This window comes from Glycine max, chromosome 17 (assembly GCF_000004515.6).
Source record: "Glycine max cultivar Williams 82 chromosome 17, Glycine_max_v4.0, whole genome shotgun sequence".
NCBI classification, from domain to species: Eukaryota; Viridiplantae; Streptophyta; class Magnoliopsida; order Fabales; family Fabaceae; genus Glycine; species Glycine max.
The window spans coordinates 36314920-36334044 of NC_038253.2; the positions used below are offsets into that span (position 1 = coordinate 36314920).

The 19125-nt window shown below is 31.4% G+C and overlaps 2 protein-coding genes across 2 annotated transcripts; one reads left to right on the forward strand and one right to left on the reverse strand.

The window, feature by feature from the left end:
* Positions 1 to 6686: 6686 nt before the first annotated feature.
* Positions 6687 to 8305, forward strand: LOC100785918 (protein PPLZ02). The gene is made up of 2 exons (XM_003550155.5): positions 6687 to 6903; positions 7256 to 8305. Exons 1-2 carry the CDS (start codon positions 6821 to 6823, stop codon positions 7779 to 7781), a joined length of 609 nt encoding a protein of 202 aa, XP_003550203.1. The 5' UTR covers positions 6687 to 6820; the 3' UTR covers positions 7782 to 8305.
* A 615-nt stretch (positions 8306 to 8920) lies between these two features.
* LOC102660622 (cyclin-A1-2-like) lies at positions 8921 to 12597 on the reverse strand. The gene is made up of 6 exons (XM_041011424.1): positions 12388 to 12597; positions 11871 to 11936; positions 9750 to 9824; positions 9593 to 9663; positions 9409 to 9484; positions 8921 to 9313 (listed from the first exon to the last, which is right to left on the reverse strand). The coding sequence occupies exons 1-6, from the start codon at positions 12595 to 12597 to the stop codon at positions 9113 to 9115; spliced, it is 699 nt and encodes a 232-aa protein (XP_040867358.1). The 3' UTR covers positions 8921 to 9112.
* Positions 12598 to 19125: the final 6528 nt, after the last annotated feature.

Below are 19125 nucleotides of genomic sequence, written 5' to 3' on the forward strand. Positions count from 1 at the left end.
TAATACTAGGTTTGATCCCTCTTAAGTAAGGTTTTTGATTTGAGCATTGTGAATGAAAAATGTAGTTGGAAGAGAAGATCCCACTAATTAGCCAAAAAATCAACTAAAAGAATCTCTAAATCTTCTTAGAATTATTATTTTTTATCTATAACTCAAAATTGAATTTCCATAAATTTTTTAAAATTGTAAATAAAGTAAATTTATATAATTTTTTATTCCTCACTTGTATTCTTCTTTAGAGAGTTTTGGTGGAGACATTGTCAGACCTTGGTTTTATTACAAATCTTTTGTTTCAATCTAGTGAATATTTTATTGTAATATTTTTTTTCCAAGGTGTCTTATTTGACACCCAATTAATTATCCTCCCATTGGATTAACCATTTTAGCATAAAATGATATTTTTAGTTGCGACTCCATGTCCAAGTTGAAAATCGAATCAAAACCTTGGTTAAGGGAGAAAGAAAAGAAGAAATTTATTTCATGTTAAAAATTTTCATTCTCAAATGTAAGCTTTAATCACTTTTATTTTTTTATCTCAAATTTTAAATACCTAATCCTTGAAATATTTTTTTTTCAAGTTTTTTTTTAAATGTTCTCTTCCTGCTAAATCTATGATATTTACAATTTTCTACTTTATATTACAAAATACGAACACAAGATATGGAATACTTTTTTTTTTTTTTACTGAAAGTACTAGTTAGTTGACTAATATGTTTTTAATTAATTAATTAATTCAGCTCCATTCTCTAGCTGTCTGGTCATATGAATAACTTATGTGACCTTTCTTTTTTGAACTTTAGATCCTTAGATCCTCAATATCTAAAAGTCACTTTCAATCCTTTACAAATTTAAATTGAGCTGGGTGAACTCATTTAAAAGGACACAATTCTCCTTTTAAACAGTAAATTGTACAATAAATTTTATAACTAAGAGAGAGAAAGAGATAAAAAGTAAGAGAAGTATAAAGTGTAATAAATAAATGATGATGAGATAAAAAGATATTGACATAAAAAATGTTAAATATTGTACAAAATTGTTGTATGAATTATTGTATGAATAAGAACCTCTATCAACAAATACATGTCACTTATAAAGACAATAGAAACAAGCAGATGGTAGTTGCAATATTTATGTTTTTTCATGGCAGTCCAACGATTTTAAGCTGTTTGGCTAGTCAACAGTATTAGCTAGACTTTATAATTCAAAAATTGGCTGGCCAGACTGGGTTGGGAGCAGTCTTTTCATATACTCCTGGAGATAGAAAAAGACTTTTCCTCCGGAAACATATGCAGTAATTTCTTCTTCAAAATATAACGTTTAGACAATTTATATGTATCTTACATGAAAATACAATGCTGAATTAATTTAAGAAAAATATAATGTTGAATAAAAGAATTTTGATAATATATAATAGGATGTGTTTAATGACCCTCAAACTATTTCAGTTTATTTCTGACTAAATGTAACATTAATTTGTGTGTTAGCATGATTTATTTAAATAAGAAAAACAGATGAAATGTACTTGTTGTTATCAACTTATACTCTTATAGTTCATTATAAATTATTTGTTATAAATGTGTGTGTGAATGTATCCGTGTGTGGGTGTTTGTTATCCTACATGGTATACCAATAAAAATCAACACTATAAATAGTAGATAATTGAATTTTTTAAACATATTCTCATATTTGATTATGTGGATGAACTTTTTTTGGGATGAACAAGTTAAACTCACTCTATAATGATAATCTCTATCGTGATTTTGTATATATATCTTTCTAGCTCCAATGTAAATATTGGTAATTATGCTTCAAGAGGGTAAAAGATTGGCAAAATCCCATGCACTACGGTCTAGAGGGAGTTACAACATATATATCTATCACTATCACATCTTTTCATGATTCACTATTCAAGATCAATTAATTATGTTTTGCATATCTATCAACTTGACGATGGAATTCGTTCCTTCAGTTGACTGTTAAGTTGTTGACAGGAAACAAATTAAGTTGTATTGTCAGCTTGCACGTCAACTTGTGAATCTCATTTCCATGTTTCGTTATTCATAAATGAATGAGAATAGTTAATTTCATTTTATTAATTGACGGGCATGAAGTAGTAGTCAATATAACCTCTTATAAAAAAATGTTATGTATACTAATGGTTAGAAATGATGACTTTAACTTTGCATTGTCCAAGAAAAGAATTTTAGGGGCGGCTTATAGTTATAGTATAGGTAAACGTTGTCGATCAAATTCATATTCATTGAACAATACTTAGGAAAGAAGATAAAAACAAATTAAAGAAAAAAATCCCGGGAATGAATGTATCTTCTACATGTCCATGCAGGGAGCCATGTGTCATGTGTGTGTATTTAATGGAGTTAGGATCCGAACAAAAGAATTGGGAAAAAGACCTAAGGGCTTTTGTCACTAGGTTTATAGAAAATTCCCATGTTATATTTGTCTGACCCCTCTTATTTTCTTAGTTGAATTCAATGGATGTTATTCATGTGGACAAGTTTGCGTGTGAGGCATGTGTGATATGTGAGGAGAATAGAGTGCACGACATGGACTGGATATGGAGATCATGAACTTAAGATTTGGACAAAATATACTACTATATATTAAATTGAAGGAATAAGTTATTAAATAAAAGATTGAAATCACATATCACCTTCAAAAATGAAGAAGACAAAAGGTTTATTTTTTATATAAAAATAAAGAAAAAATATATTTTTAGTTCCCAAACTTTGAATCAAATTTGATTAAATTGATTTTCATCCTTGTACTTACTTTTAAAAATATGTGAATTTTATTTTAATTTTTCATGCTTAAACTTAATATTATTTAGTGACAGTTTTTTACTTACACAAAATTGGATGATGACTTAAATTCACATATTTTTAAATTTTGGTAGAATAAATTAATCGATTTTAAAATATAAGGACTAAATTCAAGTTTGACAGAAAGTTCAAAAGACTAAAAATATATATATTTTTTTCAAAAATAAAAGATTGAAATCACCTTTTTCTCTTTCTCCAATTTAAATGTGTTAAGTGATTAATAAAAAATAGAGCAATGTTTGATTCTTTTTCACTTTTTGATTTTATAGTTTGTTTACTAAAAGAATTTCACACTACTTACAAATCCAAATCTCATTTTAAAAATTATTTCCAAACAAGTGTATAAAAAAAACAATTAGAAGTTTTTTCAATTTTTTTTCCTATTTTCATCTTGTTCAGTATCTCCCTCACTCTACTTTGTGCCTCACACCACACTTTATTAGTTGTTCGAACAATTTTGTTCAGTTGCATTTTAAAAACTAAAACCAGTTGTTGAAAATAGAAATCAAATATATCCTATCACTCATTTTAGTTTTTATTTTATATTTTTTCTCACGATGTGTTATTTTTTTAATTAAGGAGACATGAAAAGGGACAAATTAAAATATTGAAGCAAGATACTTATTGGTTTTATTGTATAAACAGGCATGGAGAGAAATATGTGACATACATAACTTTTTTCTTTTATAAAGTGGCATACAATTTTTTGTTTTCATCAACCATGCATGCCCATGCTATATATGATTCTGGACCCACTTCACGCGTATGTATGTATGGGTTGTTCCTAATTAAGTAGTTTTAATTAATCTCATCTTCTAGACATTTAATGCATATAAGTTAATTTGATCTTAGCTTGAAGCCAAAAAAAAAAATAAAATTTAAAAGAAAGATTGAGAAACTTAGATTGGAATGTTGATAAAGTTCCAACTCTTTCAATCCATGACACATCTTACATGCTGCTTGTCCTCTTGTCCCCTCATTTTCTTGTCTTTTTTGAACTTTCCCTTGTTACTGGCTGGTAACTTATTCTTCTCTCAGCAAAGAAAGAAACAAAAAGAAAAATACACCAAAAAGTAAAAAGTAAAGCAGTTTAACATTTCAAGTTTCAACCTAGTAGAAATTATTAGGTGGTAAAAAATTACTACATCATTTATGGTCTCATTAATAATCATGTGTGACACGTGAATGATAAAAAATATATTTATTAAATTAAAGATATTTTTAATAAGAATTAATTATGTTATTTTTTAATTTAAAATATAAAATTATTTATATATCATATGATTATTAATTGAAATTATGAATGATGTGATAATTTTTAACACACCTAATAATTTATCCCCAGGTACATGGATAGCTTTGTAAACCAACACAAACCGAGCTAATTATTTTATTTCGATATAAAAAAAGTGCTATTCTGCTTTCTTCATTAGTAAATAAACGGCACATCATTAACCACCATTCTTTTGTTTGGCTAATCGTGGCACAAAGACAGCCAAACTTCTTCCCCTGCAGTCAGCATGCATAATGGACCCCCCATATTGTTTTACTCAAACAAGAATTCTAAGGTGGTAGTTAAGTTCAGCACATGATACAGATGAGATGAAGTGACCAACAACTAATCTTCCCAATCAATGAATGACCCAACTATTATTTTAATACTATTACTTAATTTAAATTCTCATATTGCAAAAATAGTCTAGCGGCCATGTATTATTAAAATCAATAAATTTATCGTTTAATAATAATTTGATTCATAATAATTTGTAACTGAATAGCAAGATATAATCTCTTCACACTATCGTTCCACATCCTATTGTCATTACCATATTAGTTTATTTATTCTCTAAATTTGATGATTATTTTCATCTGGTTTTAGTTTTTGATCAAAGATCAAATTGGCATATTTTAATATTAAAGAATGAAATAGCAAGATCAGTTTGACAGCCCAAATATCAAAAATGAAATATCAGACAATTAATTATAAGAAGTAGATTTTTTTTTTCTATAATATTAAAATTAAAACAAGTCATAATCATACTGCTATGATGCATGTTTTACTTTTTTATGTGATTAACCTTGTAATTTTTTTCTATAAAAAAACCTTGTCAATTTTATTATTGAACTTAAAAATTTATTTTATGATTTAAGTTTTTCTTAATGTGTTCAGCAGAATCTGTAGAATATTGAATGAATTATCTGGGCACGTGGGTGACCAGTAGCTCCAAGAAGTACATGGGCCATAATATACCAACCAAATTCCTAAAATTCTACTGATGTACTCTCACATCCTAAGCAGCAGCATAAGAGTTTGTTTCCTTTTAATCAGTAGTGTATGTTGCTCAACAAATCAATCAATATAAAACAAAACTCTCAATTTCATGCCAATTAATTGCTCATCAATTAAATGTATTGTATTCTACAATTTGCATGCTTGAGGGTGCCTAAAAAGCTCTATGGCTGGCATCACTTGTAAAATTCAGCTCCCTTGATTACTATAATTGTTTATTTAATTTCTTCTCCCATGCAAGTACCAATACTTTATCTCCATAACTAGCACACTTCATCATATGCCCCCATCCCCACAGATAATTATAAAGAATAGAGGAAAGGGTTTTGTTGCTTTGATGGGTTAGTGATGTGATAATATTGACAAAAAAATTGATTAAACTACTTGACATGTTAGGGTAATTATGATGGTCAAAGAATCTTTGATTTTAACCCAAAGGGTGTTCCAACTTGGGATCGACCCAATCATAAAATAAACACATTGATAAGTGATGACATGTACATCCAGAAAATGCAATGGTAAAAGATATTTGTTGATATCTGTTGCACATGTGTTACTACCGATCACTCCAACAATTTGCAATGTATGATCGCTATCTTGGTCTCCATATGGTCCAGTCCAAGGTATAATGCAGAAGCTCCAACTAAAGTGCCTCTTGTTTTTTATTAAGGCAATATGTGTGTTTCGCATATTTGGTCAAATGTATTTTTATTCAAACTTTCCCCAATAGGAGACTACAGAACCGTCATTATCCACAATTTGCTCACTACTCACATGAGAAGAATATATGACTATATTTTATATTCTGTAGACTAAAAGGGAAGTAATTTTCTTAAAAAATTAGATTTAATTATACTTTTACTTTCTTATTTTCTCAAAAAGTATAATTAACCTAAAAATATATTATGGACCTTTTTCTATTTATAAAGCGGTGGAACTAGAAAACACCCCAATATCGATTAAGGTGCCAATGAAATATTGGGACGGTTAGCAAAGACTCGCCTAAAGGATTACCATACAAGACCCACAATTTCATTAAGTTATAGCGGCTAAACTAGTCCTTAGGCACCAAAAAATTTACCAATAGAAGATTACTTACAAAATGAAAAAAATGGTATTAGAAAAATTCAAATAAGGCACACCTATAAAAAAAGATGGGAAGTCATACTTTAATTTTAACTATTTGTGTCAATCATTAAGAGAGTTTAATTCAATTGATTAAATAAAATGTGTTTACCTGTCATAAATCTTCTTCTAGTATATTCAATTCTTAGTATAAAAAAATTACTTATACCCGCAATTACTATAACATGTAAATATATGTATGTTTGTGCGCATAACTAAAAATAAAGAGTAGCTAGCATCTTGTGAGACATGGGAATTGTGTATTCTATTGAAATACCTATGCAATATATATGCAGTAATCATGCTATCAATTTGCTATATAGCCAAGTTACAGCTGATAGTGAAAGAAAAAGAAGGTATATTAGACCTGAAAATCCCCTGTGGGACCCGCGTTCTTAACTGGGTTCCAATTAGAAAAAATAGTATCATGTCTGCTCACAATCTCAACTACAAAAACCCACCCCCCATTCTCTTCCATTCCTCCTTCAGTTGCTACCACTCAAACATTTTTCACTAAAACACACACTTTCTGAAAAGAACAAGGATCCATTTTCTTTCCCCCAACATGGCCAGACCACAACAGCGTTACCGAGGTGTCCGACAAAGGCATTGGGGCTCTTGGGTCTCCGAAATTCGCCACCCCATATTGTAAGTTTTTCCACTCCCATGCAAGTTTTCACACCTCTTCAAAAAATTAACCACATTCATTTCCAGAAAAAAAAATAATGTTAGTGTATATGCTTGCAAATCGTAATGCTCAACAACTAATAAGAAAATGATCGCATTTTCTTAATTTTAATTTTTTTCCACAATCCAGTAATTCTTTAATTACTTTTTAAAATATTTCTGAAAAGTTATTTTTAATCAAACTGAATGATGCTCTGTAATTCATGTAACCAAAGCTTAGCAGATGGAGAAAAGGTGGTTGTTTTTGCTATTGTTGTTTAATTGAATCAAACCAAACATGAAATAAAAATTAATGATTTGTTTTTTTGTGCAGGAAGACTAGGATATGGCTTGGTACATTTGAAACAGCTGAGGATGCTGCTAGGGCCTATGATGAAGCAGCTAGGCTAATGTGTGGTGCAAGGGCAAGAACAAACTTCCCTTTCAATCCAAATGTGTCACACTCATCATCTTCTAGTTCAAAGCTTCTCTCAGCAACTTTGACTGCAAAACTTCACAGGTGCTACATGGCTTCTTTGCAAGTGACAAGACAAGCTTTGGCATCTGAGTCTCAGAGAACACCACCCTCAGTGCAAAATGCAACAACCTCCACAACCACACCAATTAGCAACAACTTCAGTGTGAAGAGTGAGCAAACTCATGCAGTGTTGCCACATAAGAGACCAGAGGAGGAGCAAGAGTCAGAGGCAAATAGGGGTGTGAAAAGGGTTAAGGCTGTGGAAAATGTTCCTCTGCAATTCAAGCCTCTTGAGGAAGATCACATAGAGCAAATGATTGAGGAGCTTCTTGATTATGGATCTATTGAACTCTGCTCTGTCATTTCACCCCAGGCCCTCTAATTGAATGTGCATGTTTTTGAGCTGAATTTAAAGTCACAATTGTAGGTTGCCTTGTGATTAACAAAATTATGGGTAAAATTTGACTGAAATTGCTGCTGTGGTTGTGAAGAGCACAAAAAGAGTGGCCACAATTGCAATTACATAATGCAATTTAAATCGGACAAAATTTAAATGCAGCTCTTTAGGTATTGTTGATATTGATCTTCGATCATAATTAAAGTTTTATCTCGGTGATTTACATTACAAGTCGACATAGATTAATGAGGTAAAATTTCAATTCTAATAAGATAATAACACCAAAATCATCTATAAAACTATAGTCAAGTTTTGTGGTTTAAGAATATGCCAATGTCACATCTAAGATATTGTCAGACAAAACATTTGAGCATTATTGTTGTGGTTCACATTATTCATAATTATTCTCATAATTTAACCCATTTTTCTCAACCTTCTCAGGCACTTGGCTAGCTGTTCTCGAGGACCAAGATTTCTTCCTCGTGACCCTTTTAGCGACTGCTTTATGCACAGCCAATCACGTTGAAATCTTTGAAAAATTGTTTGTGTTATCTGGCTTCGTTGCTGTATGGTCATGACCTCTTGAGTTTGCCATTGTTCAATGGGTATGGTTAATTAGTATTAGGTTATTGATTAATGAGTTAAAAGGAAAAAATATTTTATAAAAATCATATAATAACATAAAAAATTGTGGATGATATAATTTTACACATCATAATAATTTTTTTTTTTAATTCTTCAACTAATACCAAAATACTAATTAGCTTTTGCTTTATTAAAAAATAAAAAATATAAGGAAAGATTTGTCAAAGAGCGCAGCTTTTAAGAAAACGGGCTAGAACCCTCTATTTCAAAGATTGTAGAATTTTATGCACTGATATTGCTCTTGTTTCTGACGCAAGCATTTGGGGGTGGGAAGAAAAGAAGTTTTGAAATTCGTTAAAATAAAAGAACGCAACTCATCCTGCGTTGTCATACAAATAGCAGATACCACTTGGAGCGTGATTGATTCTAATGACTCAGACCAATCCAAATACACACACTTCCCAACTTTAGGAACAGAGTGAATAGAGATATTTTGATTTCTGTCTTTATATTTATTTTGTAAATTAGTTTCTATTTTTTTGAAATATAAAAAATAATCTTTATTTTTGTATAAGTGTTGTAAAATAGTTTTTGTCGTTAAATTTGAAAGTAGCATCGTTAATGAGATATATTGTTGACTATTTTAGTATCAAGTAGACTATCCAATGTGACACTAAAGTGTGTATTTATAAAGCTTCTTCTGATCACTTGACCAACTCTCAAGAATCTTCTCAAGAATCTCCTGCAAACAAGAAGGCAAAAGCATACAAGTGATGAGCCAAAATGCCAAGGCAAAAATAACTAGAACAAGCGAAATTAACACAACATGGACATAGATTCAACAAAGAAACACACCTCAAGAATGTCTTCACTATAGGACCACCCAATTCAAATTTCAAAGCCTTCAATATTTCAGCCTCCATGTTCACAACCTTCATTACCAAAAAAAAAAAAAGTTACAAAAATCAGCAAAATCCAAATCCAAACCATGCATTAACATTAACAACAAATGAAACACAAGAATCACCTCTTCCTTAGAGTATGTGTTATCCGTAATGTAACAAAAATCCTCCACCTCGGGCGGCTTAATCTCTTCGTATTTCCTATTTCCCAAAAACAACAAAGCAAGATTACTTAAATAATTCACACATTACACATTCACACATATAAAATAAAACTTGCACCCAGATTTCAAGAATTTGGAAACTCACGAAGCAATGAGCATTGAAGCAACCCCAACAATTGCAACCTCTGCCTCGACAAAATATTCAACGACAAAAACCTATCAATATAAGCAACACAGAAATAAAACGTGTCCGAAACAAGTTTGTATTCTTCTGCAACTTCCACCAACCAATCCACAAGAACATCGCGCATGTTAGCATTAACATCCCTCTGAATCTTCTGAACATAATCCATCAATGGTCTCTTACTAGGATCTACCTAAGTCACACAAAACACACATTTCATTCCCAAAACGACGCCAAGTATAAGAAAACCTAATACAAAATTGAAATTAGATTTGCCACATAATCATGGAGAAATTGCCATAAAAAAGGGTTTTAGTCACTCAAAAGGGTTTTATGTGCCACTTGCAGACATGGAGAAATCAAGTGAAGAAGAAGAAGCAAAGGGGAGAACCTTTACAGACTAGAGAAGCATGGTTGTTGAACTCGCGTTTTAAATCGTGAAATCGTACGATTTTATGATTCCACTAAGGTTGACGAGTTAAATCGGAAGTAGAATCGAAATCAGAGTAGACTCGTTCGATTTAGCATAGACTCGAGCGAGTTTAGGGAGACTCACAAGTCTGCTACGAGTCCACGAGTTTACGAAAATTACGAAACGACGTTGTTTTGAAGCTGAGCTACTCACTTACTCGCGACTCCGTGTTGTGCTGAAGTTGAGCTACTCACCTTGTTCGAGTTCTGCTTTGAAAGCCCTCACTCGCGATCCTCGTCGTCGCTGGTCCTCCATCCTCCGTTATCGTCGCTGGTCCTCAGTCGCGCTCCAAACTTTGCTCCACGACATTAAGATAATTTCTCCTCTCCTTTCATGACCTAACTCGTGTCGTGGTGTTTGCTTTATAGTCATACAAGCGAAGTTGATTCACAGAATTTTTTCAAATGTATCAGACCCCTCTCTTACTGATGGAAACATCATAGAAATGATAGAATATTCATTCTGGCTGCTAGAACTCTAGATCTAATTTTCTTTTTAAATGTGATCTGTCAGCACTGTAGAACAAAGAGAAGAAATTAATTAAACAACATTTACAAGTAGAAATTAAAAGACAACAAAAATTTGGCACACAATAAAAAAGATGAAGTTATATGCTATATTTCCCTTCCCCTACAACTGCAAGGCTTCTCATGAGACTTGATGAATTCCATAGAAAATAAGCATATTAAACACCACAATTAAACTAATAGCAAGTTAGGTGTAAATTGCCACATAAGCAATCTAGCACTGAAGGTACACTATCTAAGATCATTGTTGCTTTTGCATAGCTCCACCATTTAAATTTAGCATAATTTTATACTAAACCTGTAGGATCCAATTCATACCCAGTTCACAAAGTTAGTCATGATTCATGAATTTAACATAGATAAAAGCACACAATATAGAACCTTGATTATCTTCTTTCAACCTCTAATATTTTTCAAAGGTTAATGGGTCAATATGCAAGCCAAAGTGTAATGCTACTATCTACTTTCTTAAGTTGAAAGAGTCAAAATTACAAACTATTAATATATTTTTTTATTTGAGTAAACTCTTACGAGTTTACGATTCGATTCTACGAGTCGAGTTTATGGAACCTCCACGATTCTACGTAGAATCGCGAGTCTGATAACCTTGGAGACAAGCTTTACAAACCCTAATTTGAGGAACACACACTTAAGAACAAGGAGAGAATTTAGAGGAGATAAGCTCTTATAAACCCTAATTTGAGGAAAAAGAAGCAAGTGACCTGAAGAAGCTTTATAAACACACACTTTAGTGCCACGTTTGATAGTCTACGTGACACTAAAATTGTCAACAATGCACCTTACTAACGGTGTTACTTTCAAATTTAACGGCAAGGACTATTTTGCAACACTTTGCAAAGATAGGAATTATTTTTTACATTTCAAAAGGATAGGGACTAATTTACAAAATGACTACAAAGACAGGGACCAAAATGCCTATTCACTCTTTAGGAATATGAATTTTTCCATTAGAATAGTATCATTTCACACTCTCCCTTTTTTATATTTGAAATTTTTTGGTTTACATGTATGTTATCAGTGAAGTGATGAAATGGCCGTTAAATATTTAATAACGCGATTTATGACAGTTCAAAAACTGTCCTTATTTGTTTAAAAAAATTGTTAGAATCAATTAAAGTAAAATATAAATAAATCAAAACAATCCAACGACCCATGATCTCAACGAAAGGGAACTTACACTATCTATTTATTTTTCAACTAAAAACTTGTAGTATTATACCTCTCTTTCAGGATGGAAGGGAACTTCAGGTCTACCAGTTACCTCAACCGCAACAATGCCAGGCAACTACGTTCAACACAAACACATAATAAGCGCATAAACACCAAAGACAAGTAACAACAAATTCTCATATCTAAAAAAAACTAAAAAATCGGAAAAAAATCATCACTTGGTAGAAATCGGCGTAGCTCAAAATAGGAAACTCCGCATTGAGTGGCTCCAAAAGCCTAAACGTCGTCGCGACCACCTCCTCTTCTGTGCAGTCACCTTCAACCAGTCATGCGCCCTTTGCATCTCTGTTGGCGCCGATTCACGGTGGGCCCCCACTTTGCAACCACTGTGGGCTTCCACCACCACAACCGCGTGTCCCAAATCTCCATGCCAGATTCTCGCACAAGTGTCAAGAGTTACGAGGCAACATTGCACTCCACGAGAAGGTGGTCAAAGAAGAATGAGAAGAGTGAGAAGGTGGTTAGACCTCTTTGATCCGCTCTCCATGACATCGTCCTCTGCTTACTCGTGATGTCACATGGTTGTACCCGTCGTCCTTGGCATCATTATTTGAGTCTCTTCCCTCGCTCTCCTCTTCCCTCTCCACAACCTCCACCTCTTGCAAGCTCTGCTCCTTCTTGCCCTCGTTCTCATGGTCAGGCTCGGCATCTTCGTCGCTCTCGATTTCCACCTCTCCTTGCCCCTCCACCTCGCCCTCACCCTCCTGCTCCCCCATCCCTCCCCCTCGTCCCGAAAAATTGAAAAGAATAAAAAAACACGAAAAATGTTAGGAAACGGTTCAGGATCCAAGTGTGGTGTAAAGAAAAGGTTAGGGTTAATGGAATTGGGGTGTATGGAGGGGTAATTGAGTTGAAACAAATAGTGGCAGTTTTTCACCGCCAGAAATATTAAATTTGATTTTGAAACAAATATTGGTAGTTGTTGAGCCGGCACAAATCGTGTTATCAAATATTTAATGGACACATCATTATTTAACTAATGACAGGATCTAAAACAAAAATTTTCAAATATGAGGGAACAGATACAAAATTTAAGAATATCAGAGATAAAAAATATATTTAAGTCTTTTTATGACTAAATGAGTTAGATAATAAGAATTCATTAAGTTCATGACATACTTCAAAGAATGATTAAAAATATTTATAAATTATCCATCAACAAAATATTTATTTCAACAGTAAAAATTAAACTTATGTTCTTTTAGGATGAGTTCGTGAGTTTGTTCAGAATATTGTAATAATTACTCATTTCTTAGAATCAATCAACATGCAATTTGGTTAATAATTTTTAGGAATGAAATTTTAAGAATGGAACTCTTGGAAAAGGTTATAAAACATGTTTAATTTTCTTAAAAATAGTGCATTTACAGTCAATTATTGTGAAAATATTTAATAATTTTATAATATATTATTGCCAAAAGAAATATTTCCAATTATTCATAATTTGGTATATTTAAAAATATTCTATATTTAAGAAATAAATTTATTCTCTTCTATAATTTGATACTATATATGCATATTTTAATGTCTTCCCTAGTTTAATTGACTCTGTGACGCCGGTAAAACCCATACTATATACTTTTATTTTGATTCATTGAAAAGTATTACCATTACCAAAACACGAATTTTAATAATTTTTTTATCAGGATTCTTGCTTGCGTCAATTATACTTTTCTTTTTATACACTTCAATGGAACTTTTAGTGTTTGTACTTCAAGTGTTTACTCGGTAACCAAAAATGCTAATTCTACAGCTCTCCACGACTTTTCAAGTTTATGACTTTAACCAAACATACGAGTGGTTAATTTTGATACTCTAGCAACATTATTGTAGGGTAAAATATATTATTTATTTCTCTAAAATTTTCTAAATTTTGTTTTTAGTTTTCTAGATACATTGTGTCCTATTTTTGTCTTTTTTTAAATTAGTATAAAATTGTTTTCACGGAAAATAATGACAATTTTATGGGAGATCTTGAAGTATTTATCTTTCAATACGATTCATTTTATATCCAAGAGTTAACTAAAATTCAAACTCTGGATCGTTTGGTTAAGAGATGCATGCCCGCTAACCATTGTTGGTCCTATCTTTGTCTCTTTAATTTGGAAACACTTCACTTTTAGTACAAAAAGTGATTATAATTTAATGACAATATAAATGCTAAAAAACTAGAGGTAAAATGAGTCAAATTAGCCTAGCTGACTTAAATGTTCCTGATGAAATGTATGACCCAAGCATTATATGTTGGTTAGGCCGAAAAAACTGGCTAAAAACCCAAAAAAATTGGAGTTTTACGAGGCTTGGGTTTCAGTTAGAGACTTCAATTGAATCTGGATTTTATTTTAAGCAGTTTGCTGCTGCACCTTGCAACCACCATTGGCTGATAGTCCGTCCGTTTTGTCATTTTTATGAAAAATACACTTTCAAGAATAAAAGTTAAACACTGAATTTGATTTATTTTTAGAGATAACAACATATTTAATCATTTTATTATTATTATTGAATCACAGATATATGCTTTTTTCTATAGGAATGAGGTTATGTTTTTGGAAAAATTATAAAAAGGAATGCTTTTTAAATTTATCATGAAAAATCGACAAGTCGTGTTTTAAAACAATTTTATTTTTACAATTTTTTAAATGAAAACTATTGACATCGTGTTTCACATTATGACTTTCTCAATTTTTTATTTATTATTATCTTTTTAAATAATTTGTGACGACTTTTGCTTCACCAAGGAAAAAACATACGAACTTCCAATTTCATAAACCCAGACTTTAATTAATATAGCATGAGGGTGGTGTTGTTGGACATGGGTTTGAGCTTCTTCTCCTCTTATGGGAGACATGGAGATAGCTAGTGTTGAAGCTTGGGTTGGCTTGTTTCCACCCTGATCCTTAAGGGAGACTCACCATGAAGGAAGTCATTGCGCTTCTCCTCTGAGACAACCCATTTGAGGCGCTCGTATAAGTCTTGTCCGATTTGGTTTGCGACGACGATGATTTGGATGGGACTGCGTCTTTTGCTTATTAAAGAAATTTGTGGCGGCTTTTAGCCATCACCAATTATTTAAAAAATGAAAATAAAAATTTAAAAAGTCGTGATGGGACTCATCACTTCAGTAGTTTTCCTTAAAAAATTAATAAAATCAACTCTGTGATTTAAACCACTACTTATCTATACTCCCTAATAAATTTTAAAAATACCTTTTTTCTGTAAAAAAAATCGAAAAATATCTCATTCCTATTTAAAAAAGCCAACGGATATATAACCCCCCTAAAAAAATTGTATGCTCGATAAATCATTTTATCTAGTTTTTAGTTTTTTAGTAGTGGAAAAATTTACTTGATTGTTTAATAAATAATATTTACATGATTTTTTTGTCTAAAATACCCTTAATTTCTTTATAATAAATGCTATAATAAAAAAAATGAATTCTTTCTCTTGTAAGGATCGATTGAAAAACAAGACTAGCACACATGTTAACATGATTAGGTTGAAAGTAATTAATTGAAAAGAAAAAATGATAAATTTGAATAATTTAAAAGGTAATTTTAAAAAATAATACAAATTACTAAAGAATTTAATGTTACTAACTAAACTAATTAATTTTCTTGAAGGATATGAATTTTGTAACACTTGAAGTAATATTTTTTAAAATGTTAACTTCTAATTTTTTATATTTTATTTTTTTTACCCTCAAAATATAAATTATATTTCCTTATTATCCTTTTACAATAATTAAATCAATGTTTTTTTTTTTACTTATTCACAAATATGAAGTATCACCGTGTTTATCCCTCACTATTTTTTTTCTCCAACGTTCTTACTCATTCTCCTTTTATTATTTATTTTATTTTTGTTAAGGTATATTGTGCATAGTTTTGATATTCTTGGTTATCCACAATCACATAATGTAGATTGTACAAAACAAACCCAAGTTCAACAGATATCTTATGTTGGTACTGTTGGAGACTTGAAGCGTTAGTTGATACCTGTAGAAAACAAAGTCAAGCTCTATTGAGATCCTATGAGAGAGGCATAACATATATATAGCCACATAGGATTTCCAATAATTTTCCAAAGGAATGTACATGAAACAATAAAGTTTTGACTTGCTGCAAATAGGATATGCATGATTATTGTTGCAGTGTGTGTAGATGACATTTTGGAAAATTTTAAAAAATGTTAAAATACCTTTATATATATATTATTGGCCTTTTGTTTGGGACTGTGAATGACACTGAATGAGATTGAGTGTTTGTTCTAATGATTTATTCAAGGGCCCATTTCCACCTTAAAAGGCTTGCAAGATTCATCTTTGTAGCAACTTTTCCCCTCCTTTTCTTCATCTTACGAAGTGCTACCTCTATCTGGCTCCCACCATACAAATTATTATTAGAAATTCAGAGATTCTTACACTTAAGTTCCATGTTTAGCATATCAACATGTCATGGTTACACATTAATTAATAGCTAGTCACCAATTTCACTATGTACGATCACACAAATTAAGAAAATGACAGCGTATAATTAATGAAGAAGTGGAAGAGTAAAAGAGTTATTTTGGAGTTTCCTTTTTTTCTCTCCCTTTTTGTTAAAGCACCTATGAAAGAGAGTGAAGTTTAAGTTCCTGCAACAGTGCTTCTTTAGATAAATGGATTCGTTATTCTAAATAAAATATGCTTTAATTTATCAAAATATCTGGAAATTCAGTTTTTGTTTTTTTGCTGAGTTATATCTCGAAATTCAGTTTTAATAACTATAATCTTGAAATTAACAAGAGAGTATTTAAAGTTAGTTTCTGATAATATAGAAAGTTACATAGAAGAAAAATTTTGTGAGATAAAAGATTGGATGAATTAAATATAACAAATTTTATCTCCTTTTTTAAAAAAAATTAATACTACTATATTTTTAGTACATACATTTATTAAAAGTAATATAATTTTAGGTTCTTATCAATTATCTAGGACTAAAACCACTTTCTGTTAAAATTATAGAGGGACTACCAATTTATTAAGGGTTGACTTTTTCTAATAAATATTTTTTTCATTTACAAAAATCATGGATCAAATTCATGACCATATGTTTAAGGGACAAGATTATCTATCAATTATGTCAAATCATGGATCAAATTCATGATCATATTTTTAAGGGACAAGGTTTGATTTCCATTGTCCTGCCTCTAATGAGTTCTAAGACCCAACTCAACTAAAATTTAAAAAAAGATAATGAAAATCAATAGTGTGTCATTGAAATCACCAAAATCATGTTGGATATATTAGAGACGTAGATAATGTGACTATATAAACCACACCAAATACTATTGTAACTTGATTTTACTCATTTGAGTAATATCTTAATAATACACACTTTTTCCTTTTCTTAATTTTCTCTCTTCCACTATTTGCTTACCATGTATTGTATCATGGTATCAGAGCAATGTCATTTTTTCTCTGCTGCCACCTCATTTCCTTATTTTCTATTCTTCTTCTTCTTCTTCCTTTTTTCGCTTTCCATCTAATTTCTCAATTTCTCCATCCTTGTTTCTTCATTATGTTTCTTGGTCCCATTTTCAATTTCACATCGATCTCCCTTTTTCTTCCACCGTTTGCATCTTAGGTCTACAACATATCTTGTTTATCTGCTTCTTCCTTTGTCAGATCCATCATTTTTTTTGAACCCTAACCATCACTTTCACTTCTGATTTCCGACCACCACCGGTTGAATTTGGAAAAACGAAACCAACAAACAGATTCTCCTAACAATCCGCAACAAAATCCCTATAAATGTTGTGATCTCCATCGTGCGTCGCCTTGAGACGATTTCCAGCCGTTGTGCGCCATTGTCACAACCACCAATCAACTCACCTTTACGTCCGCAAAAAAATTGAGAAGAAGATTGAGCTTCTTGTTTATCTTTTGCTCTTGATGGTTAAGCTTTGATGATTTGAGCTTCTACCAAATGGTCTTATTGTTGTCTTTGTTTGGTGATTAAGCTTTGATTTTCTTATTTTGACATTTGATGTTTGCTTTGGATTTTTGAAAGAAGATTGAGAATACTGATGTTGGTCAAAAATTTCTAGGAGTTATGCGCCATGGTCGCACCTATATTTTAATTTTTTTTCTATATTTTTGTTTTGGCCGGTGTATTTCTGGCATATTTAGCTATATTCTAGTTTTTTTAATGATTGATTTGGAATCTTATTTCTATTGGAGTGAGTGTGGTGGAGACACCGGAAGAAGTTTCAAGGGCCTTGTAGTTGGTTGAAGACTTCTAGGAGTTATGCGCATCGACCGCACCATTTCTCTTGTTTGTTTTCTTAATTAGCAACCTTGTATATTCTGGTTTCGTTATCATTTGATATTTTGATGTAACTTTGTATTGTCCTTTTCAAGCTGGTGTTGTGAATATACTCAACGACTTGCAGGAGGATATTAGAAATGTAGATAGTGTGATCATATAAATCACACCACATACTATTGTAACTTGATTTTACTCATTTGAGTAATATCTTAATAATACAGACCTTTTCTTTTTTTTCCATTTTCACTCTTTCACTATCTGCTTACCGTGTATTGTACCAGGATAATCCGGATGGGGAGACAAGTGTGCAAAGCAGGTGATTATATTCATTTGATTTTGCATATATCGATATGAAAGCGAATGTGTGATTTCATGTCACAGCTGTTGCAATTGCTAGTTTAATCAGAATCGTGACTCTTCACCCCTTTTTTTTTTACCACTTAGTTTCTTTTTAATTCAAATTAATTTCCCTTATAGAGGTCTTTTTCTTTTGTTTTTGACCGGTTGGTGATGCTTTAGACTCAGTCACATTAGTTAAACATCGTTTTCTAGTCATCTTTGCCAGGTTCATTAGCTCCAGATCTTATTGGGTTCAGTTAAGCACAATAATTAGGATCACTCATTGATTCTTGTCACAGCTGTAGTTCTTATCCACTTAATAATCATAACCTTAACTATAAATTCTTTAATTACCTAACTGCTGCTATATACTCTTCTAATCAAGTTTCATTAATTCCTTTGTTTTCTTATGCAATTTAAACATAGCATACAAGTTAAAGTTCTAGAATAATTTGGTTATTAAGATTGCAGTAAAGTTCTTTTTTAGACCACAAATATCCTTTTCCTAAAAATAATTATGTTTAACTCAAATATGATTATTATAGACCATAAAGTTTTCTCTTTAAGTATTTAATATAGTTATATATTCAAGAAGAA

Coding starts and splice junctions, on each gene's coding strand:
- LOC100785918 (XM_003550155.5), top strand. CDS start 6,821: ATGGCCAGACCACAACAGCGTTACCGAGGTGTCCGACAAAGGCATTGG. Junction 6,904..7,255: donor GAAATTCGCCACCCCATATT/GTAAGTTTTTCC, acceptor TTTTTTGTGCAG/GAAGACTAGGATATGGCTTG.
- LOC102660622 (XM_041011424.1), bottom strand. CDS start 12,597: ATGGGGGAGCAGGAGGGTGAGGGCGAGGTGGAGGGGCAAGGAGAGGTG. Junction 11,937..12,387: donor ACAACCATGTGACATCACGA/GTAAGCAGAGGA, acceptor TGTTGAACGTAG/TTGCCTGGCATTGTTGCGGT. Junction 9,485..9,592: donor GCTTCAATGCTCATTGCTTC/GTGAGTTTCCAA, acceptor TTTGGGAAATAG/GAAATACGAAGAGATTAAGC.